The sequence below is a fragment of the Diabrotica undecimpunctata genome, chromosome 9 (genome assembly GCF_040954645.1).
Source record: "Diabrotica undecimpunctata isolate CICGRU chromosome 9, icDiaUnde3, whole genome shotgun sequence".
Lineage (NCBI taxonomy): Eukaryota > Metazoa > Arthropoda > Insecta > Coleoptera > Chrysomelidae > Diabrotica > Diabrotica undecimpunctata.
Genome location: NC_092811.1, coordinates 9,241,869 through 9,267,865, shown reverse-complemented (window position 1 = coordinate 9,267,865; position 25,997 = coordinate 9,241,869). Strand labels below are relative to the sequence as shown.

Genomic DNA, 25,997 nt, shown 5'->3' with positions numbered 1-25,997 from the left:
AACCCTGCTGGAGATTGGGTAACCAACCCCAGTGGAAGGCAGGGTCAGGGCAGACGAGCAAGGGAGAAATGGTCCTCCGAAAAGGGGGTTTTGCTATGGACCAGCAATCCGTACATGGAAAAAGAAAGACGCTACGAATCGAAGACTATTGCCTCGGAATAGACATGGAACACGGATTAGACCCAAGTTACGAAATAAGGACATTGTCTTAGGCACATGGAACGTGTTAAGCTGGTTCAGGCCCGGAATTGCAACACATGTCATAAAAAAGCTTCAAAAATATAAGATGGACGTAACAGCGATTCAGGAAATGAGATGGACAAGATCGGGAAGCCTGCAAATGGAAAATTCCCTGGTTTTCTGGTCAGGAGAAGAAAAAAGGAACCAATTTGGATGTGAGTTTGTAGAACTCAAGTCTGTCATAATTGATTTCAAACCAATCAACAAGCGCATGTGCTCTCTAAGACTCAAAGGAAAATGGTTTAACCTAACCCTCCTCTCAATCCACGCACCAACGGAAGAAGTAAATGAAGACGATTTTATAAAATTTTAGAACAACAGTACACAACGGCACTCAGATACGACGTCAAAATCATACTCGGAGACTTCAATGCCAAACTAGGTAAAGAGCACCATCTTAGAGCGGTGATCGGCACACATAGCTTACATGATAACACTAATAACGGGTCAAGACTGTATTCGCAAGAATTCGCTGTAGCCAACAGATAACAGTTAAATTGGTTAAAAATAAATTTTATTCTCTTAGCTTTAATACAATCATAAATACATTACAAAATCGGCTATTTGCACTGTCGTTTTTCAGGATGTCCAGATTGCGTGGTAACAATGTTGCAGCGCATTTCCTGAAGACGCGTTTTGTCACATTTTTTATTAAGCGATGGATCAGCAAGTCTTACAGAGTATCTGAAAATAAAAACAAAATTAAAATAATATCGTTTAGGTGATACTTTTTGTTATAAACTTTAACCAACTTTTTTCTGTCATTTTATATCGTAACCACAATTGACTGAGACAGCCTCGTACGGCGATTGACTTCCGATTGCTTTTCACCTTTCTCTATTGCACGAGTTATCGATAACTTTTCTTCCACCAAGAGCATTTTACGCTTTTTCAAAAACATGTTCACACACTGAGACTCAACTGAAACTGAAAGTGAGAAGTCGTCAATAGATGACAAAATCCGTGTGAAAGAGTTATCTGTGTGGATAACAATGCGTAGGAGGGGTGACCACATTCCCTAAGCGCGAAACAAAACAACCGCTGGACAATGATCTTGCCACTCTGGACTTAGCTAGTCTGGGCTTTAAACACAATAACACATTTGCAATCGACTATTGAACGCTGAAAAGTCATCGCTATAAAGAGAGAATGATATCGGTATATTTGGTTCGTCCTTACGACGAACCAAACAACGTTTACTATTTCCATCGTTATAGGGGAATTATCGTTATATTGGAAATCGTTATAAAGAGGGACTACTGTATATAAAAAAACTTACTTCCAGTAGTTATCCATCAAAGTTGTATTAGTAAACAATGCATCTACCAAGACATCTAAACTTTTCGGTGATAAATCCGGTAGACCATAGGCTTCTTTCATGGAATATAATTTCTTCCATTTCGGACTCCTATTTGGGTTGAGATTAGCTTCGGTCAAATTGAAATAATACGTTTCGATATCAACGATATCCTAGAAAAAAGTAAAACAATTTTTTTGACATTTTTTTTTACTATTTATATTATAATGAATGAGGTGTAAACTTTCACGACTAAAAACGATATGTAATATTTGATTCATACATAAAAACATTAATAAACACAAAAACACTATACGAATTAAGAAAAAGAGTCGCTAAGGAAAAGTCTAAACAAAGTCCATATGGAATTGATCATATAGGCCAAAACCAAAGAAGACAGGCAAATTTGAGTACCACATGGGAAACTAATCGATATCCTAAAAACCTAAGGATTCAATGGTAAAGTTACTAAAACTTATATTTCCACCAAAAGTGCGAATCGAAAATGAACTGTCGGAAAAGGAGTTCAACAAGGGTGCATACTGTCATCAGCGCTGTTTAACATATACTTAAAGATATCTTTAGAGAAGCCATGGACGAATTAGAAGATTCGTCTAGGTACTTACAGTAAATGGACAACTCACAAACAATATTAGATTTGCAGACGATACGGTACTGCTGGCAGATAGTGCGTAAGAGTTCCAAAGAATGATGGATAATGGTGTAGAAACCTGTTACAAATACGACCTAAAACTAAATTGTAAGAAGACAAAAATTAAAGATCCTTAGTAAGAACACTGACATAAACGCCCCAATTACAATAAATGATACACCGTTAAAAAGAGTGGAGAAAATATGCTACCCTGGCTAATTTAACTGGATTAGAAAAGTTATCTGAAACTTATATTTAGATTTTTTTAGAGTCCCCATCAATGTCGAGGATATTGATGAAGTGATGAAAGTGTTGTTTCAGAAAATAAACAATGTGATTGTTATCAACTTACCATTGTATCAGGATGGACATGTACTATTTTGTAGGATGGGTTGTTATTTTTGTATGGTGTTAAACTTGCCCCATTGAAAGCGACGTTAATAGGAGTTTTGAACGTGTCATAGAATATTTTTAGTTCATCAGTACGAGTATGTCCAACAAACTGTCCTTTTATAATATGAGCATATCTAAAACGAATAAAATCAGAAGTAAAAAAGTGTCAGTAGAAAGGTAGACGCTTCAATCCACTTTGATCTTTGGCCTCTAACGTCACCGCATTCGACACGTCATCGGCCGCCGCGCGATACACCACCCGTGATCACAGCCCTCGCCCGACTTTGAGATCTCAGACTATCGTAAAAAACGTCTAATGATGCATAAAACGTCGTAAAAAACGTCATTAGAGAGCGGTGTCATCAGAGATCAAAGATCAAAGTGGGGTGAAGCGTCTACCTTTCTACTAGTGTCAATATGAATATGGATATTAAAAATAAATTACAAACAGCAGTAACTGAAATACATTACACATTAATAACGATAAGGATTAGTAATAGTGTTTTAAGAAATGAGTGGGAAACTACAGAGCATGGCACTTTACTGAAAGCGGTGAGTCCTTTATTTTGGTAAAGGTGCTTCTACGCTCCGTCGTGCTCTCTAATTCTGTGCGATTAGCACATTCAAGTAGAAGTTAAGGATGATTAAAATCCGGGTATACATTAGGTATGAAGACGAAATGGGTGACTGGAAATCCTAAGCTAAACTTACGTACAAAACACCGCCACATGGAACGTTCGAGGTTTGTTGGAACCAGACAAACTACACATCTTGGAGTGGAACACTATCTACTAAATCTTCATGTCGAAAGCCAATAAAACTGGTCAAAAAGGTGTAGCAATACTAATTCACAAGAATCTCGCAAAATTTGTATGCGAATATAACCTCCTAATTAAAATTACTCTTGATGCACAGCCAACAAAGATCCATGTACTGCAGGTATATATGCCAACATGCGATGGAAAAGATAAAATAGAAATAAAAGAGATATACCAGTTAATAAACAACAACATCGCTAATATACCCAATGCCGTACGGCCGTAGCATCCACGGAGGTATTCTCCATATCTGGATAATCTGCGATCTGTATGTACTTGTACCACACTCCGCTTGAAGTTCACTGGTGGTTCTGTAGTCCTCTGTAAATTGAGGTTAACACGTTGCTCCATCTAAACACTCTTTGGCGAGGATATAGCTCAATAACTTGTGCGGAGCACTGGTGAAGCAAGACTGAGTGACGTAAAAATCATGCACAGAAACATCAACAGACACAGAGATCTTTAAATCGGCCGCAGCATATTACAACGATTATTGAAAAAAAAGGGAAGAACTAATAATTCTGATAAAACTAAAATTTACTTATTTCGGTGACTTTATAAGAAATCAAAGATATAACGTTCTACACCATAATTAAAGATGTATTTGACGGTAGAATGAGACAAAGAATAATTCCTGGTTTAAGGAATCCATCCTACCTTTGGACTATTTTATTATAGCTGGCCTCCCATGGTTGTATACATTCGTTATTACCAACTGGTATGTGGGTGAGGATATGCACGTATTGTTCACTCTGCTCTGAATCTTCTAATTCTTGTATTAAAAATTGCAGTTGCTCATCAATGAATTCTGTATCTAATAGTAACCACCTAAAACCAAATAATTTTGAGCTAAGTAGGGCTTATTTGCTTGGGATCGACAATTAGTTTATAGTTTATATCTTTAAAAATTTGTTAATAGAAGATACCTTATTTTTTCGGTAATCCTACGTGTTCAATAATGTTATATTTTTCGCTGTATTAATTCCTATAATTCTCAACCTCAATATTAAAAATCATTACCTTAGTAATAATTCCTACTCCAACCCTTAGTAATAATTCCTACCCCCACTCTAACTCAAAAAATACAGACATACCTAAAAACTCACTCTCGACTGTTGACTCCCTGTAGCAACAGACTCTCTTTTATCTAGCTGCGACGTTTTCACAGCTTTCTCTCTGATAGTGATTCCGAAAAATATCGCGAATCTCCCTCTTGGCTATTAACCCGCGTGACAACAAGATGCTTTTTACCACTTTGACTGTCGTAACCGTTCCAGCGTTTTTTTCTTTAAAATCGACGTTGTTTGAAGCAACTCACCTTTTCATATAACTCCACACCATCGTTCAGCTCGCAATAATAAGGCGGCAGTCTCAAAATCTTATCGCCATATTTTTCCGCAAATGTTTTAATTTTGTACTGTCGTACTCGTCATCTAAATGGGGCGCAGTATCCAGTAATTCACTTTTTAGGTAATTTTCCTCGAAGAAATGTTCTTTTCGATTAGTCAATCCTTGATTTGCCTTTTGTTTCACAATTTTTTCGGGAAATCAAATTTGCAGGAGTGGTATGACGGCAATTCTTTGTCTTTCGGCAAGTTTGGCAAACCATTCTTCATATAGATCCCCGTCCATTTCGTCGTGGTAATTAGCGGTTCCCTTCTTGGCCAAGAAAGTTAACTGGGCCCATGCCACAAAACCAGTTTCGCTTCCAGCATGAAGAAGAACAAACCGAGGACCTTTTTGGGTTGGAGCTTTCAGTCCAATAGAGAGCCCTTTTATAAAGCCACCTCGTGGAGTCTTGATCGTTCTGCCCCTCCATTCCTTTTTGACTGAAGCACCTACGTTAGTCCAAGACTCATCGATATAAACAAGGTTTACATTATCCTTCTTCCTCAATGTTTTTATTTGTCTGCTTTATTTGCGGCAAAATACAAAAACTGCATAGGAAAGCTGAACTTTTACCTTTAAAACGCATCTTGATTTTTGTCGATAGGTCATTTGAATCAAAAGATACCGAATTTTTACCGTCAAGCTGATACAAATTTTACTGAACGTTGATTTCGGGCGCGTAATTGACATGCTAAATCGACGGCCGCTTCAAACGTTGTTTCTAAGAGAACGGTTTATTCTATAGAAAAAATCCCTTTAAACATGTTTGGTTAAAATTTTAGTTTTAAGGGAGTTTTAACCCCCCCTGGGTGCGCCACTGACTCGAGAGATACTTGACGGACAAGAGGAGAGACAATAATGGGATGCACAAAAAAGTGGAGTTTTACTCCGAATGGAAAATACTATTTTAGTCAATACAAACGTTGCAAATAATTTTTATGTTAGGTACTATGGTTACTTCTATTGATTGTTACTTCGACAAATAAGAAAAATCACCGCTTTTTGGGCTACTAGTTAAGTTTTGTGAACCTTTGTGCTTATTGTCGCCCAAAAGTACGAGTATTATGTCTGATTTCGAAGATCCCACGGCATCGCGTATTTCTCCAGATATTTTGTCTGCTGCAAAGATTGTAACCGAAGGATTGTTGATTATCAAGTCCACTGTGGAAGCTTTTGATCTTTTGACTTTTACATTTTTGTGCCTAGGCGTAAAAGTCCTTCATTTTTATATCTAAGCGTAAAAATGACATTTTTATATTGTCAAGTACTTTACAAAAGTTAATATTTTTGTAACGTTTGAATAAAAAAGTAATTACAGTGTGTTTGGGACATAAAAAGGTATTTTTTTGTGAAAAAAAAAAATGAAAAAAATACTAAACACGGTTATTTGTATAAAAAAAAAATATGAATACAAAAGTTCTACATATTTTTATTATCTACAACTTTGTCTTTGCCTTTGACTGGTAGGAAAATCCTGACATTTCGGTTTTCACCCCTAAAAATTCATCTCCTTTCACTTCCCGACCTCAGATCGCACATACATTCTTTTCCTTTATTTTTTTCTTATATTTTCTTTCTTTTACATTGTTACTTTCTTTTTGGTCTAAAAAATTATCGGCTCCTGGCCTAATAAGTTAAAATGTAGGTATCTATACTTTGCAATTACTTACCAGTTAAAGTTATAGCATACATTATTGTTTAATCCAATAACTTTTAATCTATCAGTAACCGAATGAGCATAGTAGCCTTGACTTAGAATTGTTTTCGAAGCATTCTCGGGTAACCATGGACTAGAGAACGCCGCCCAGTGAATGTACAGCAATTTAGTAGAGAGACCTTTTGAATAAATATCTGGTTTATTAGGCGCAAACCTGAAACAATTAGGAATGTTACTTTAAATTTTTTCTCAAGTTGTTTATAGAGGGTTCACAATAATAGTGTCTTCAGCCCACATATTTTTAAGGTTCTAAATTCTAAGAATTGAAACTTGGTAAACTGCTTGAAATTTATAATTATTAATATATATAATTTATTAGTATTTAGTTTTAACTTAATATATTTCATTATTATGGGCCTGCGTAGCGCAAGCGGTAGGATGCTAGCCTCGCAAGCCGGTGGTCCGGAGTTCGAATCCCACCGCCGGCAAGAACATCTAGACATTTTAAAAATGTCTATAGGCCCCAGGTCGACTCAGCCTGAATAAAAATGAGTACCTTGGGTAAAACCAGGGGTAATAATAGACGGTTGAAGCGTAGCACTGGCCATGTTACCTTCCTTGTATACCGTAGGCCCTAGATATAGCAGACTACCCTGCTATACTCCCAAAGCCGCGACAGCGGTATAAAACGGGAGACTATTATATTATTATTTCAATATTTAAGATATATTTCATGTAGTTCTGTTTTTGTGTTAGCTATCATAATTACATAGTCATTAAATCGTTGATTTGCACCAAGCAACAACGTTGAGTGATCTGAAAACTAAAAGTTGTATATTTTACTTACATATTCGGAGGACTCGAATCATGGTTTCCAATTACAGGAAACACTGGAGTATCAGGAAAAGCTTCTTCTAAAGCTTTAAATGCAAGAAATATTGATTCTATCATAGAATGAGCTGATGACTTCCAAATTGTATGATCCATAACTCCTCCAGTAAAATAGATAAAGTCCAAGTCCTAAATGTAACAAAAATGAAAACAAACAATAAAAATTATGAACCAATTAGTTACCTCATGAGTGTTACTTATATGCTGTAGGGTATCGCCATAAAGCCATGGAGGAATATCGCAACTGTATTCTCCCCAGTACCCAGCACTTCCTCCGTCTTTTTTATTTCCCAGTCCTTTCTTACAGCATAATGGAGCGCCGCAATTTACTACTCCATTTTCTTCATAATCGAATGAAATATGTGGTCCGGTTAAATGTAGAATTTTTAAAGTATCAGCTTTTGGATCTTTTTTATGCTAAAAATAATAAACAGTAGTAGTGCATTCATTAGTTATCAGTGTAGTAGTGTCTGGGAGGTCAGGAGACCTTGAAAAAGAAGATATCGAAAGCTCGGTGCAGTAATAATTTGGTAAGTTTAATATTAATTTTTATAAGAATATAATGTTAATCTTAGTTTTAGATTTAATATATATGTGTATATAAAATAAGTGAATATAATAAGTCCCAATAAGTGAAAACAACAACTGGCGAATTAGGTACAATAGAGAAATATACGAGCAATATAGCGAACCAACTCTAGCACAACATACTAAACTGCAGAGATTACGATGGGCAGGGCACGTGGTCCGCATGCATGAGAATAGAATCCCCAGAAAATTATTAAATGCAAGAATGCAGGGAAAAAGACCTGTTGGAAGACCTAAAAAGAGATGGGAAGATGAAGTCGATGAGGATGCCAGGAACTGCCTGGGAACGCGTTCATGGAAAAGAACAGCGGTAAATAGAGATGGTTGGAGAAGCCTGTTGAAGGAGGCCAAGGCCCGATTTGGGCTGTAGCGCCATTGGATGGATGGATGGTGTATATAAAATATATACCTTTTTCTTGTTGTTTGAAACGGTCTAAACGTTTGGCATTCCTTTCCTCAGGTAGATTAGCTTCATCCGTAGATATGTTAGTTATTGCTCTGAAAACAGAGTCTTCTAACACTATTGCCACAAAGTGGTCGCATTGCTCCTTTACCAAGTCTTATAAAAGTCTTTCCGAAACTTATAACAACTATCAAATCAAAGCATTTTCCACTAAAAAAAGTACGACAAACTACTGACAAAAGATACGTGTAATGGTTTAATAATGAATTAAGGTCTTACAGATCTAATCTTTCTCTTATTAAACATATTGCAGATGTCACTAGGGATCCCGATTTGTTCAAAGTATATAAACAACAAAAATTTGAATATAATCGTCAATTACAAAATGTTAAAAAGTCAGCTTACTGTGATTTTATTACTAATTCCAATAATAAACCTAGAGATTGCTGGAAAACAGTAAATTTTGAAAGAAACTATACAAGATCCAGTTAGGGACAACCTGATCTACCTCCAGACAAAATAAATTAATTTTATACTACAATTGCAGAGATTATAATTTCTTTCCACTATTAATGTTGATGTTCACTTCAATTATTTCTTTTTTACTTGTTCTTTTGTGGAAGAAAAGGTCTCTCAAACTATAAAGTCTCTAAAGTAATTCTAATTGTAGGGACGTTCACGAAATTAATAGCAAACTTTTAAAAGAAACTTACCAAATAGTTTTAACACCTTTCACTCATCTTATTAATTTAATTCTGAAGTATTTCCGAAAGTTCTGAAATACTCAAAAGTACTACCTATCTACATGCAAAAAAGGTGGTTCCCCAAAATCTGACAATTAAAGACCCCGAAGCATTGTTTCTACTTTTGGGAAAGTGATTGAAAAGGTTATCAAACAACAATTTTATTCCTATGCGAGTCAAATAATTACTTTAGCAAGTCACAATCTGGATTCAGAAGTGCTCGTTCTAATACGAACGCGGTATTTAATGTTGTGAGCGAGGTAATTGGGGTCTTGAACGCTTGGCAATTACGGGGGCTTGAACGCGGGGGGCGGATTATGTCTTTCAGATAAAAATTGCCTTAATTTAATTACAATATTTTACCAAAAAGTATTAAAGAAAAAGTTATAAAAAAATGTCTTCTGAAACATTGCTTTTACTGCCCAGAAGAGTATATAACTCATTGCAGAACATCCACTGAACTGCTTATCGTGACTTTGCCATAAATCTTTTTCTGTTAAATATGTGTTCTTCTTTATGATATATTTAAGTTACGTTTTTAATCCTTGTATTTTTTTTACGTTTATATTTTCAATGTATTTACAAGTACTTAACACTTACCTTTGGATATTTAGGCAGTGTTCTAGGTATTCTTGTAGTCCAAGAAAGGGCTGGTTTGGAATATGCACACTCTTTTGTTTGAAGAATAATCGTACAGACCAACTCTGGATCCACATTTTCAATGTTGTCGAATACGTACTCCAGTATAGGCTAAACATAAAAGAATGTATTATAATATAATTTTATGGGCTTTGTTGAATTAAAAGAGTAATAAAAACGGTATATTATTTTTTGGCATTTCTTTGTAACAGCCTCCATATTAAACCTTTCAGGAATAAGTTGCTCCTGAACTTATTCCTGAGACTTCAATAGTTTTCATCGTTATCGGATCAGACTACGATAGTCGTTGCTGTTTAAATAGTTTACTTGTAAATGCTTAGTTTATATATATACATTAAAATAATCAAGGGGACAAAAACAAAATGAGAGAAAACAGAAGGATTTCAAGTAATTTATTTGAAATATTTTTAATAAAAAGTTATAAACAAGTGTCATTTTTTGTTAAAAACATTTTTTGTTAGAATTATTGCAATAGCTTTTAAGAAAATTAAAAGAGATCTCCAGAAGTCAAAAAATGGTAACAAAAAAAAATAAAAAAAGTAATTTTTTGCCCCTTGACTCCCAACAAACAGTTGTTATATTGAACGTAATATTTTGTGATAAAATGCATCTGCCCAATATGTTCTATACATGCTCAATTTGGTTTAAATCTGGTGATTGTGCAGGCCTTGGTAAAAACTCAAATTTTATTATTTTCGAGGAATGTTGGCACTACCTGGCAGTATGCGGATGCGCATTGTCGTGCAATAATTGAAACTGGGGACTAGATTGTTATGCAAAGGGGACAACAATAGATTCGAAAATAATCTCGCGATAGTTCTTGCATTTAGAAATCGTTCCAGGCAAACGAGATTGGTTCTTCCACCAAGAGTGATGCCACTCCATGCCTTGCTATCTATGAACCTTCTGCACGGTGGCCAATCGTTCAGCATTGCCAGAACGGTTTTAAATTCTTGCCCGTCTTGCATCTGGTGCAAATCCAAATCGGAACTCATTTGTGAACAATAGAGGCCCACACATATCTAAACAAATTTGCGTGTTCTTGTGCCCACTAATGTCGATGAACGCGATTTTCTCTGGATAACACAGGCAGTCTCATAGCTCTTCGAGCATTTAACCCTATCATCCTCGTTTAATTCCTGTACAACTGTGCATTTTACTTACTTTACTTACTTTTACGTAGTTTGTGTACCGTTTTTTTGCAAACATCGAGATCACTACTAACCTTACCAACAGAAGTGTGCGCATATTCTTCAAAAGCAAGTAGAACACCTAATATTGTAAGATAATTTACAGAGGGACGACCTGATTTGCGTGCATTTTCAACCGTACTAGTTTCTCGAAATTTCTTTTCAATCTTACTTACTGTTAACTGTGTGATGGGTATTTCTGAATATTTAACATTAAATAAATTACACACTTCCATCTGAGTTTGCGATTGGTCTCCATACCCAATCATCATGAGTATTTCAATTATTTGCTTTACACTCAAATTCATTTCTACTTAAAATTACTTCTATAGTGTATTTTTATGTATGAGAGAGTAATAAAACAATAAATTATGTATGCAAATCCCTAAACTGTTGATACGGGTGACTCAATGAAAAACAGATATTTGTCAACAAGTTTACAGAAGTATATAGGAAAACAATTTTAAATTGAGTATGACCACTAGGTATAAAGGTTGGAGCAGAATAGAATACAATAGTTGTGAGGGTTACTAATCCCTAAATAAGGTTGCCAATGTCGGAGTGATGGAGGTTAACAGGTACTAATGAATTTGCAAGAAATGTAAGATGTTTATTTTATTGGTTATATATAACCAATAAAAGTTTAATAAGTACCTACCTATTTGCAAAATAAAGTTTAATTCTTTAGATAAAATAAAACGTTTTATTTTATCTATTTGCAAAATAAAGTTTAATTCTTTGCCTATTTGCAAAATAAAGTTTAATTCTTTAGATAAAATAAAACGTTTTATTTTATCTGAAATGAGTGCATTCCACGAAGTAAGGGTTTCAACAATCAAACATTTAATTCTTTAATTCCAGGAATCTACGACAGTAATTGACTAGATAATTACCTTCTAAACTTATTCCACAGAAAATGTGATAGTGGGTTTTTCCATTTTGTATATAGGAAGGTCCAAGTGGCGTATTCAAAATTCTTAACAGTTCACTAAAAGTAGGTACTTCAGTTGCAAGGTGCAGTTTATTGTGTATACTAGTGTTATGGAAAATTTGGAAGTGCCGTGTAAACGCCGAAAAATTGGTCCTCTAACAGTTAATGAAAAAACATTAATATTTAATTGTTTTAAATCATTTACAGACAAACGTTTATGTGAAAGTGTTGATGAGACCGTTGAGTTAGTTAGTAGTACACTTGGTGTTGGGAAATCTACGATTTACAGAGTTATTAAAGAAGAGAAATGTGGTAGTTTTCAAATGCCACGTAATGCTCAAGGGAAACCAAAATTTCAAATAGAATATCATTTTAAAGAAGGACTTCGACGGAAAGTGCATGAATTCTTCTTTAGACAAGAATTTCCAACATTGGATAAAGTTCTTGTCTCAGTTCGAGATGATAAGGATTACGCAGAAATGAGTCGAAGTACGTTATGGAAACTTTTAAAAGAAATAGGCTTCCGCTGGAAAAAGAATCCCAGAAAGTCTATTTTATTAGAAAGAAGCGATATTGTCATATGGAGAAGACATTTTCTAAGAACCATAAAGGAAATGAGAAACCAAAAAAGAAAAATATTTTATCTTGATGAAACATGGATCAACGAGGGTCATACACCAAATAAATTTTGGCAGGATGAAACTGTTACAAGTCAAAGGCACGCTTTTGTAAATAACTTATCTACTGGTTTAAACCCACCATCAGGAAAGGGACGCAGGCTGATAATAGTACACATTGGCAGTTCAGACGGTTTTGTTGAAGGTGGTTTATTAACTTTTGAATCAACTCGTACCGGTGACTACCATGAAGACATGAACGCTGATGTCTTTCAAGAATGGTTCGAACAAATGATAGATCTTCTTCCTAAGAACTGTGTAATAGTAATGGATAATGCAAGTTATCACTCCAGACTTATAGAAGGACTGCCCACAACCAAGTGGTTAAAAAAAGACTTGCAGAATTGGCTGAGTTCAAAAAATATTACGTACCATCCCGGATCTATAAGAAAGGAACTTTATTCGTTGTGTGCCCTTCATAAAGAAAAATTTAAAAAATACGAAATTGATGAAATTGCCAAAAATCGTGGAATGACAGTACTTAGATCCCCACCATATCATTGTGAATTAAACCCGATTGAACTGGTATGGGCACAGATAAAGAGTGAAGTTTCAAGAAAAAATACCACTTTTAAAATTCATGATGTTAAACAGTTGTTTTTGGAGGCCGTAAATAATGTAAAACCTGAAAACTGGGAAAAGGCAGTAAATCACACTATTAAAGAAGAGGAAAAAATGTGGAAGCTGGACAATATTACTGATAAAATGATCGAGCCAGTTATTATAAATCTTGGTTCTGAAAGTTCATCTTCTGAATCTGATTTGGATTTGTAACAAGTAGCTGTAAGTTTTATATTAATATTTTTATTCATCTATTTAACATACCTTAGACGGTTTTAAAAACTCTTTTTCTCTTTTGTAATTTTTAAAAATTAAAAAAAATGTGAATTTTTTAAAACCCTTTTTAATGTAGGCCAGTCAGTTCTAATATAGTGTGTGATAAAAGAGGTCACTTTTGTTTACATACACATAACACTTTATAACACTGAAATAATTCATTTATTTTTTACAATAATTATTCAAAGTAATTTTTCAATTAATCTTGAGCACGCCCATGGAGTGGTCGGAGCTACCAGTTAAAATTATGCTAATTACTCTCTCGTTCATAAAAATAAACTATAAGCAATAATACAGAACATTCACGAATTATTAAAGTTATTGTACTACTTAATTGTTATTAAACGTTACTAAAAATAATTACAGTTTACCAAAAACTAGAAGTAGGCTACTTTTCTGCAATTGATAATAAATAATTTATTTTCTAAGCGCATATCTTTTAAATTATATCCATTAGACCCGAGTATTATACTTTTTTGAAATCAGCTCATTTTTATCGATCTAAAATGTCCTAAAATACATGGTGTTACATTTAAAAAAAGAGCCGATGACGTCATCAGTGTAATGTGTATCACCTTGTATAATGAAATTTTACTGTAAAATGTAGAACATTAAATTTAAAAATCGACAAAATATCGAATTTATTCCATACTTTACGGACACACTGTATATAGGATCTACAGAACAATGTATATGTTTTTAAGCGAAATACTTACTAAGTTTTGTGCTACCATATTCATACAAAATTTAGAAAATGTTAAGTTGGCCATTTGATGGTAGATAGTGCATACGAATTCTGCTACTTTGCTATGACGATATCCATTGATTTTAATGACGTTTACCAGCTCTTTACATAAATCACAGTGGTTATGAATGGAGAATAATTTGAGAAACGGTAAGTCTAGTAACTCTATTAAAAGATCTCTGAATGTTATTGCATCTACTTCTTGATAATCATGTAACCCCACTAGCTTGGCAAATTTTCTTTGTATTGTTTCTGAAAATTAAGTCTTGTACTATACATCAAAAAATTAATTTTATTCAATGATTTTAAATATCTGAGGTAGGGAAAATATTTGAAATTTACAGCAAAGGGGATTATTAAAATAAACCAGATGACTGGTCAACTGTATAAGGATAAGGAAGGAAATGTGAAACCACTCTATTAAATATAGCCACGATATCCGAAGAAAATCACTATGACAAACAGTTAGTAGAGTGTTAGTAATCATGGAAAAAGCAGTCTATGATAAAAATACAACGAGGCCTCTGAAAAGACTAAAATTTTAGAACCTGCTCTTGGAATGTCCGAAGCCCATTTGCAACTTAACAATGTAATTTTTAGGTCCCTTGCTTTCTCTCTCCAATTTTTCACGCCTATTTCTGACAAGTTTTGCTTCCAAACATTTCTCCTCTTCTTTTTTCCCCATTTCTCATCCATTCGGTATTGTTTTAACATTTCAATTCTCTGGCATTTGTTATAATGTGACCAAGCCATCTAGCTCTTTGGGCTCATATTTTTGACGTAATTACTGGTTTTCCATAATGTCCCATCTGTTTAATTTTTCTGTTGTTTCACCTAGCATTAGGCCTTCTTTGTTTCTGCAATACTGTGGATTATTCTTTGTAGTTTCTATAGATCTCTTAACTTCTTGGTATAAATTCTTTACCTCTTTGTTTATATAGTCTTCTTCTATGTTTTTCAATTGCTTTTCTAGCTGTTCTCTTTTCTTTTTTCTGCAAATTCTTTTCAATTCCGTTCTTCTTGCTACGTAGTTTTCGATCTCATTTTGGGTATTGTCTTTATCTTTTTGTAGTTTTGCCTATTTGTTCTTGCATTTATTTATTCCTACATTCTTCATCGAACCAGTCTTGCCGTCTTTTTATATGCTCTCTTCCTATACACTTTTCCACTGCTTCCGACATGGCTGTCTGTATGGTCTGCCACTCTTCTTCTATATCCTGTTTGACTGGATTCTCTAGTTTTTTATTTATTTTTTCGTTTAGTCTGTTTACAACCTGCTTCTCTTTTAGTTTTGCTATTATTAGTGTATGGTCACTGTTGGTATCTGCCCCTCTATAACTCCTGCAATCGATTATTGCCTTATCATGATTGCTTTCAATTAGGACGTGATCTATCTGATTTTTTTATTTTTCCATCGGGGAAAGCCCGATTTAGAAAAGATTTAGAAACCAAAACAGAGTTCTACGAAAAGTTAAGCACTCCAATAGATAATATACAGAAATACGATATAAAGATAATCCTTAGTGACATGAATACGAAAGTCGGAAAAGACGAAATATATAGAAGAATAACAAGGGGATGAAGTTTACATAAGGAATCGAACGAAAATGGGAAAAAGTTAATAGGATTTGCCACAGAGACCAAATTGAAGATAGCTAGCACAAGGTTGGATCACAAAGACATTCACAAGCTAAGAATTCAATATACGAAGAGCGTTTCTGACCAGAAGTGCTCATATATGTCAAGGGTACTATACAAGACATAAAAACTCTTGATAAAGAAGCTCGCAGATTACATGATTTTCGATTTGATGGAAATGGAGAAATAGGATTAGATAGGAAAGGACACTTCATGAAAAAACATGGAAAAAAATCGAAAAATCTCAATTTGCATCGAGGAAATTGTTTTTTTGGGTCTAATTTTTAGAGAATCACATATACTTACTTATTTCATCGTTACTTAACCAACCGACAACGTGTCTTTCATCACTAGGTGTCTTCACAACTGAGGAATCAGATTTTCTGTGAAAATAAAATAAATAAGCGAATAAATAATATCTGGTCTAAAAATACAAATGATAACAAAGAACAAAAAGAGAAATCAAACGATTTCTACCTGGCGAAACCGAAATCAAATTTTTACCACTGTGCTTCCTAAAACTTGCGAAGCAAACAGCTTGATAAATTACTCGGCAAGGGAATCTAAAATTGCATTCCACATGTCGTTCATCATGGTCAAAATTCGTAGTGAATTCAGTTTCTGGTACTCCAACAGAAGTAAAGTAATAAAACAACGTCATTATGTTTTATTACTTTACTTCGGTTGGAGTACCAGAAACTGAATTCACTACGAATTTTGACCATGATGAACGGCATGTGGAATGCAATTTTAGATTCCCTTGCCGAGTAATTTATCAAGCTGTTTACTTCGCAAATTTAGGAAGCTCAGTGGTAAAAATTTGAATTCGGTTTCGCCAGATAGAAATCGTTTGGTTTCTCTTTTTGTTTTTAGATGGCGTAGTTACGTCCGTATATAGTTATTTTGATAACTATTGTCTAGGACGGGAAATAATTTTGTTTTGGTTCAGAGTAGTGGCTATACCGCTCTGAGGAGACCTAAAGAGGTCGAAATACGTATAAGCGGCTGTCGCTGCCCTGTATCAAAACAAAAATCTAATACCGTCATTATCTTTTATGTGATAACAGAGAAATAAAAGATGTAATAGAAAAAATTATAGTTAAAGAGCTACAAATACCAGAGAAATTGATCAGCACACCAAAAATTGGGAAAAGTCTCGCTTAAATTAAAAATAATATAAATAAAACAAAGAAACGAAAAATGAAAGAAAAAATACAAAAATAAACAAAAATAAGTTAATAAAAAAAGAAAAAAGTAAATAAAAATAATGGAGATGGAAAGAAGAAATTGTCAACTGTTTGAAACTACGATGAAGACAGGTTTAAAAGATGATATAAAAAATGGACCAGGAATATATAGTAGGGACTAAATCGTATCGGCAAGGTACATCGTCTTGTTTAAAACATTTTTTTCTACCGCGTACAGATTCTTAGGTGGGCATTTGATGTTTCTATGACAGTATACAGTGATGAGTGTCTTACCACCCGGCAAAATAGCGGAAATGATAGAAGACAGATTAAGTTGTGAGATAGTAAGAGATAAAGCTAGTTCTTAGACGTGGGTATTTGACTTCAGTCATAATTATACGGATGACCTCGAAAATATTTTATTTTAATAATTTCTGATGTTAGTATAAATGATTGAATAAATTAAGATATATTATAGTAAAAAAACATTAATTAGTAGCGATTTTAAATAAATCTTTAAGTTTATTTAATATTAAAAATAACTCAACTGAAATATTTGATTAAACTAAAGGTAGGTATGTTCAGTCCGAAAACATTAATTGTATGTGGAATTGGTGTAATAATTAGAGACGTGGTCTATTGACAAGAAGATTGGGGTTCAATTCACACCACGGATGAAATTTTTGTTTTACTCAATCAAAAAATAGTAGAAAATATGATACATATTAGGTAACAAGTTTTCGAAAAACTCAATATTTACAATTTATTCTTATTCCAATGTTATAAAATAGAAATACAAAATAATTTAAATTTAATTCCAGTTTTACAGTCTTCAGTTGTGAATGCAAAATAATCCGGTGAATACTGTTTAATGTCAAATCCATCACTAAATTCTCAGTGTTAATATCAATTCCTCTGTACAGGTAATGATTTTCAAAAAAAATTAACAACATTGGAATGGATACGCGCGAACAGCTGCCTGCTTTACAGCTAACCAAATCATGAAGCCTTCAAGCTATCAAATAATAACATATCAAGAAGTGTTTTTGCACGGTAAATAGAAACTTTTTATTGAAAAAACAATTCGTAAAAATGGTTTTAACGGTCAACGAAAAAGTGCAAATTGTTGTCTGACATGTGAATGGATTATCAGACAACAACTTGTAAATATATTTCCAAATAGGCAGGCTCCAGCACGATCAACAATTCAGTCTATTATACGTAATTTTTTTACTTATGGATCCGTGTTCGCTCCAAGAGGAGTTCGTAGACGAAGGGAGGTAAATCCAGATTTGGAACTAAGGGACACTTTGATTTGTGCAAGTATTGAGCAAAATCCTACCCAATCAACATCTCGTCTCGGAGAACAATATGGAATTTCAAGATTTATATATCCAACGAACAATTCCCTGGGGATCAATATAGACGTTTAGAATTTTGTCAAACTGCAACGGAAATGTCACATCAAGATGAACATTTTTTAGAGAACGTTTTGTTCACCGATGAATGTACGTTTTCATTGCATGGCTGTCACAATTCAATGAATGCTGGATATTGGTCTCGAGGAAATCCTCGTCAGATTTATGTCGCTCGTACCCAGCGTCCTCGAAAAGTAAATGTTTGGGGAGGGATAATAGTGAATCATGTCATTGGTCAATTTTTTATAGACGGTATATTGACTGGGCGGAAATACTTGGAACTTCTGCAAAATCAAATTGTCCCAGCCCTTCGTAATTTACCAATACCTTTCAATTCCATATGGTTTCAACACGATGGTTGTCCTGTACATAATTCTCGCATCGTCAGTGAATATCTCAGTGCGACTTTTCCTAATCGATTGATTAGTGGCCACGGAGATATGTTTTGGCTTGCAAGATCACCTGATCTTGCACCTTGTGATTTTTTATGTAGGGATATATGCAATTTTCTCCAAGCATTAAGAGAAAAGATCTCTGATTCAATGAGAGGTATTAGTCCAGAAACATTAACTAATGTTAGACGAAACTTTTATAATAGATAGGGTTATTGTTCTGCTGCTAATGGAGGCTTATTCGAACATTTTTTGTAAATACATTTTATTAGAATAAAATACGTTTATTTAGATTATTTTTATAGAATTTCTATCTATTTAAACATTTTTTCCAAGTACATTTATTTAGAACGTTTTTTTTATGTTTGAAAAATTTTTACTTTATTTTCGAAAGTACGACAATACTGTTTTGTCAATAAGATATTTATGTTTAACTTTAAACACTTCTAATACTAGTAACGACTGACATAAATGTTTAGTGATTCAAAGCAAAACGATCTCTGCATAATTTCAAATTATTAAAAAAAAAAAGAAAACCACATGTGGGTTTTGAACTCTAATCGTTTGCGACGTTCGTGTAACAGTGTCGAATTCTTACCACTAATCCACGAAGGATTGATAATTATTCCGCGACAAGAGTGTATGAAGCTCCTCAAATCATAGTAGAAATTATTCTTGGTTAATAATTTAAAACTTTAGATTAAATAATCCCTATTAATTAAATTATTTTATTCACATTTTTGCTTTATTGTGGTCAATCAGTTTTTACTTTATGCCAAATTAAAAATGGAAATACGTCACACAAACGACGTTACACATAATAATTATGACCGAGGTGATTTAGCTCGAAGCTAACGTCTAAAGGTGTGAGACTATCGATAGTGGTAATGTAATGCGATGTAAATTATAGGTTTCTATCGATTATTTCTCACCTCTACGAGTTTCATCTCTTTTTATTTCACAAGGTAACTGTGTGGGTGGTAAGACAGTGATCACTGTATACTTGATTTAAAAGCAGTTTAAATTATAATTTACAAGTACTTATTAATATTTGACTTACTTATGAAGCGCTGTATTTTCTACCTTGCGACTCCAAGCCGAACTCACCAAAAGTACAATGGACAAGAAACTGATGTGCCACCACTTCATCTTTACACTTCGCTTGGCGACGAAGGCTAAGATCCTACACCTTAAAAAAAGTAAGTTTTAGGTAAAAATAATGTCTCTTCTATCAGTGTTTCTATTATCTATATTACTACAGTGGCAAAGGTTTACCAATAATCTGAAACTATTCAAATAGTTCCGATATAAAGACTAGCAATAATGCTCTCATAGCATTATTCTGTAACTGGCAAAAAAATCATGGATGATTAATAAAATATTAGAAATATACAAGCAAATAAGAAGAAAGATAGTGGAGCCAAAGGAGAAGTGGCTTACAGAAACATACAGAAGACTTACAGAAAAAACGTGATGACAACCTTATCCACAAGAAAATAAATTGCAAACGCGATGACACTCTTCTCCATAAAAAATACCAAAAAAGGTAGACAGTGTGGGTTTTTGACAGATTTTTTACGCCAAATGAAATTAATCTGGAGTTGTTAGGTAATTAAAAATGTTGTATTTTATTAATTAGTTCTATTGTATTTTTTACGGTAAATTTAGGTAAAAAACTATTTTAGAACACACTAGATTTTAACCTAAATTGAAATTAAAAAATACAATAGAAATAGTTACTAAAATACACTATTTTCAATTAGCCAGCAACTCCAGAATAATTTCATTTGACGCAAAAATCTGTTTCCTACTGTTCCTCCTACATTAACGTTTGTTCTAGTAAAAAAATAAAACACGTAGCAATTGAGCAGCCTTGTCATGACTAGTGCCGAATGTGGGTGGCCCAAAACAAAGCAGGAGGACGTTATTGTTGTCAGTAGTCACGTCATTACTCTTGGAACCCAGGAATCACGGAGGAATGTCGCATCAGTATATCGTCTGAGTGTTGCCAGCGCATTTCGCACAGTATCTGAGGACGCAATATATGTCATAACCGGGATACTTCCCATTAGAGTGTTAGCTGAAGAAAGAAAGACCATTTATCGGCAAACTACAACTATATTGTGCTAAGATGAACTCAGAAAAAGAAAACGACAAAACAGCAAGCATCGATGATAATTACAGTGGAATTCCTCAACAACGAACAGGTGGAAGCATTGTCTTATACCACAAGTAAACGTTTGGCTGAACCGCAAAAATGGCTAGTTTAACTACTTCTTCTTAAGGTGCCTTCTCCATTACTGAAGGTTGGCTATAACTACAACAAATTGCTCTCTATCTTGAGCTGTTCTTAGTATCGAATGTGTGCCCATGCCTGTCCAGTCTCTAACATTCTTCAACCAGGAGCATTTTCTTCTTCCTGGACCTCTTCTTCCTTCCACTTTCCCTTCCATTATAAGTCGTAGGAAGTTGTATTTTTCTCCTCTGTAAATATGTCCTAGATAACTCGTTTTTCTGTTTTTTACAATATTTATGAGTTCTCTCTCAGTATCCATTCTTCTTAGCACCTCGTTGTTGGTCACGTGCTCTGTCCAAGAGATCTTCAGCATCCTTCGAAAAACCCACATCTCAAAGGCTTCTATACGCCTCATACTTGTAATTCCGAGAGTCCATGTTTCCACTCCGTATAGCAATATGGAGTAAATAAACGTATTTACAAATTGGTATCGGATATCCAACGATAACGTAGAGTTTATTAGGAATTTTTTCCTTCGTTGACATGCGGACCTAACATATTCTGTACGAGCACGTATTTAAGATCGTTTTTTATTCAGAAACCAAGATACTGGAATCTTTGTACTGGTTCTATATGTTTGTTATAGATACAAATATTAATGTCGACGTTTGGTGCACGTGTAACAGCCATTACTTTTTTTTATTTGTGTTTATATTTAGTCCCAAGCTATCTCCCTCTCTGGTTATGACATTCAAAAGTCGTTGTAAACCCTCAGCACTGTGCGCAATAATGCCGGTGTCGTCTTAAGTTGTTTACGTATTCTCCGTTGATTTTTATTCCTTCTTCAATATTTTCGAGGGCATTTGAAAGATCTTTTCGGAATATAGATTGAATAACAGTGGAAAAAGTACACAGCCCTGACGAACTCATCTTTTTATTGGGAATTCTGCTGTCAGACGATTGTCTATTTTGAACGACGCCATTTTCCCAATATAGTTTTTTAATAAGTGCTATAGTGTTATGGTCTATACCATGTTGTGTTTAACTACTATCTGACGCATTTCTTCTATCAGGATATGTCTGCTTTTGAGCATATCTATATCGCTTTAAACGTGAGTGCCCATCCTGTCTCGGGGTCAGTGAAGATACTGAGCACGTGTTCTTCGTGTGTCCTCGTTTTAACTTGCTGGGCAATACTCTAAAGGCAGTTATCAAACAGAAAATTCGACCAGAGACTATGGTAGGAGAAATGCTTTCATCAAATGCAGCTTGGGATGCAATCAGAACATTCGCGATAGAAATCCTCCAGGATCTTCGCCGCATTGAAAGGAGATGAGGTGAAAATAGAGACGGCTGAAAGGAGAGAAGCAATGACTTCAAAGACATGAAGGAAGAGCAATAGCTAGAAAGGAGAAGGGTTTTGGTCCATTTAATAACAACATACCAGGCAGTATTTCTAGTCGTAATGATACGTAAAAGTATTTCCAACCCAAAAAAAAACATACACACGCAGACGCAACTAACTAAAAATTGAAAAAAAAAACAAAAAAAAAAAAGGAAAAAGATTAAAAATATCTTTAAATACCGTAAATATGGCCTATTTTGGCCAGTAAGTTCAACTTTGTCCACTGTAAAGGTTGTAATATTTGTAAAAAAAATACTTGGCAACATAGCAAATACAACAGACGTTTACGCGCGCACTAAAACACATGCACAAATCAAGGCCAGTGTGATCTAACCTGCCTGAATAACATTCGATATGCTGACGATACTGTGATAATGGCAAGAACAGCGGAAGATCTACAACATCTAGTTGAAAGTATGAATGAGATATGTAATAACTACGGCATAAGGATGAACGTCAAAAAAACCAAATATATGACTTTCAGTAAGAATCCAATACATGACACTAGTATCACAATAAACGGTACCCAAAGCGAAAAAGTAAGTGAATATAAATACTTGGGAACCCCCATCAATGAAACAGGTGACCAAAATCACGAGATACAAAGACGTATTGAAATTGCCAGGTCTACCTTTATAAAAATGAAAAAATTATTTTGTAATCGTGATATTAGTATTCAGCTACGAACTAGAATGTTAAAATGCTATGTATTCAGTACTTTGCTTTACGGTGTTGAGGCATGGACTCTTAAACAGAGAAATGTTAGAAATCTTGAAAGCTTTGAGATGTGGTGCTACCGCCGTATACTAAAAATAAGTTTTGTGGATAAAATTTCAAATGAAGAGGTAATACTCAGAATAAATAACGATCCAGAAGTTATACCGAATATAAAAAGAGAAAAATTAAATACTTAGGCCACCTGATGAGAGGACAAAAGTACACGTTCCTACAAAATATAATGCAAGGAATAAACCAAGGACGCAGAAATCCAGGCCGTAGTGGTTTGGCTGTACCACTAACGAATTATTCAAAACAGCAGTAAATAAAATTAGAATCGCCCTAATGATATCCAATCTCCGATAGGAGAGGCACTCAAAGAAGAAGAGTTTTTCTTGTATTTTTGTAATAAAAGTTTTTTAATAAAAATGCCGTAGGCAAAGTAGTCCTATTACGTTTCAATTTTGCCTTACAGTGAATTTAAAATAGGTAGGCAATGTTGGTAGACTATGTACAGCGTATAAAGTCCTCACTTATATTATAAACCAGCGACTCCAACCACTAGCAGAAAATATTATTGGAGAATATCAGGCGGGCTTCAGACGGGGAAGATCGACAATGGATCAAATATTTACAGTCAAGCAGGTCTTGAGCAAATCGTGGGAACACGACATTGATGTTCACAACGTGTTTGTAGACTTCAAACAGGCATACGATTCAGTCAAAAGGGACAGACTATACTATATATTGGCAGAATTAGCAATACCACATAAGCTGATTAGACTCATTAAAGCCACAATGGATGAAACTCAGGCATGTGTACGAATACAAAACAACCGGACAGACTTTTTCAAAATCTCGCAGGGACTAAAGCAGGGAGATGGGCTGGCACCAACATTGTTTAACCTGGCATTGGAGTATGCGGTTAGGCAAATGCAAACTGGACGAGAAAACCTACTGACCAATAAAACGGTTCAACTGGCTGCCTACGCCGATGATATTAATATTATGAGTAGAACATCAACAGGAGCACAGGAAGCATACGCAGAGTTAAAAACACAAACGAAAAGGCTAGGTCTGGAAATTAACACAGAAAAAACAAAAATAATGGTACAGACGAGAAGAAATATAATCCCACAAAACATTATGCATGAAGATGACATTGAAACGGTTGAAAAGTTTACATACCTGGGAGTAGAAATATATGCCGATGGAGCAGAGGATGGAGAAATACGAAAAAGGATAACGCAGGCAAACAAAGCTTATTTTGCCGTCTCCCATATATTTCGGTCTAAAAGTGTCCACCGAAATACAAAGATGAGAATCTATAAAACTTTAATTCGGCCAATAGCATGTTATGGCAGCGAAGCATGGGTCCTGAAAGAAACATCCAAAAACAAACTAGACACATTCGAAAGAAAAGTACTGAGGAGAATACTAGGACCTGTGAGGGAAAACGGAATCTTCAGAATTCGATATAACAACGAGCTCTATCAACTGTATAAGGAAACACCCCTGTCAGACTTCATTAGAATACAAAGATTGCAATGGGCCGGACATGTGATACGAATGGGAGAGGATAGGCTACCAAAACGAGCACTGAACGCCAGAATGCAGGGAAAGAGACCAGTTGGAAAGCCAAGAAAGCGCTGGGAAGACACAGTAAGCAGCGACGCACAAGCACTTTTAGGAGTCCGTGTATGGAGAAGAGCAGCCACAGACAGACAAGGGTGGAGGCAAAAAATAAAGGAGGCCAAGGCTCATTTTGGGCTGTAGTGCCGTAGAAGAAGAAGAAGGCAATGTTGGACTTTTCTGGGACAACTTTGCCCACCTTGAATTAATTTTTTTCTCGGCTGTGTTAAAGATTGTGATAAAAAATGATAACTACATTTTCTGTTAATATCTCGCGAGTTCTTATTTCGCGAATAATTTTTGTATTTATTTATAGGTGCTAAGAAAAGAAATGTTTAAAAAAAACTGAAATTTGCTGGGTAAAGTAGGCCATGTATACAGTATGTATATAGAAAAAGTTATGGTATAAATAAAACTTAATTTGTTCTTCTGTAAAAAAATACGTAAAACGAAATACTTACTTTAATACTGCTAATCTACTTGTGGAACAATAATAATTTTACGATAAGCAATGAACCCTGCCAAATTGTCGCACCTACGCCACTAGTAAAGTGAACATGTGCGAGGCTAAATACTGCACTAAAAATAATATTTTATTATTTTCACAAGTTTTTATACCCATATAAGTGTATATTAATTAATAACTGAAAAAAACAATACTTATTACTGAATATTTTATAGTTTTTCAATTAATATTAAAACAAGTTTTTTAACTAGATCCCATGATTTGATTAGATACGGTAACGAATTTTAATGAGAAAAAAATACAGGGGTGTTTACAGGTACATCAGTTTTTCTTTGTAGTTCAGTCGTCAGTAGGGTTTCACGTGGAACAGCGGGGCGCTCTTGTCCCATCCCATGTCCGGCAGTTTTCCATATGTCCCGTCCTGCAGCAATTTTTGCTGTCCTGTCTCACGTCCGCTGTCATTTAAAGCTAACTTAAATTATATTTTTTAAATAAGTAAACAATAATGGAGAAAGCCTATGTAATTTAGCAGCGGCATTAAACATGGACGAGATATAAACACAAAGGCATACACAAAATAACATGGATGCGACCAGGAAGTCTGGAGGGAAATCAAATAGAATATTAAATGTACTGATAAAAAAGACACACAAACAATCGATGAATGACGTTAGATCTCCCAGAGGGGCCAACATCAAATCGGACCATATGCTAGTGATTACAAAATGTAAAATAAAAACAACGAAGAGAGAAAATCCAAAAGCACAAGGAAAATGGGATGTAGATAAATTAAAA

The 25,997-nt window shown here is 34.6% G+C and overlaps 1 protein-coding gene across 1 annotated transcript; it reads right to left on the bottom strand.

Moving 5' to 3' along the window:
- Positions 1-737: 737 nt before the first annotated feature.
- Positions 738-25,346, bottom strand: LOC140450133 (sphingomyelin phosphodiesterase 1-like). Its single transcript, XM_072543572.1, has 12 exons — positions 25,198-25,346; positions 19,807-19,935; positions 16,056-16,132; positions 14,083-14,363; positions 9,672-9,821; positions 7,521-7,754; positions 7,294-7,466; positions 6,460-6,660; positions 4,058-4,228; positions 2,542-2,716; positions 1,520-1,710; positions 738-924 (listed from the first exon to the last, which is right to left on the bottom strand). The coding sequence occupies exons 2-12, from the start codon at positions 19,893-19,895 to the stop codon at positions 801-803; spliced, it is 1,866 nt and encodes a 621-aa protein (XP_072399673.1). The 5' UTR covers positions 19,896-19,935; positions 25,198-25,346; the 3' UTR covers positions 738-800.
- Positions 25,347-25,997: the final 651 nt, after the last annotated feature.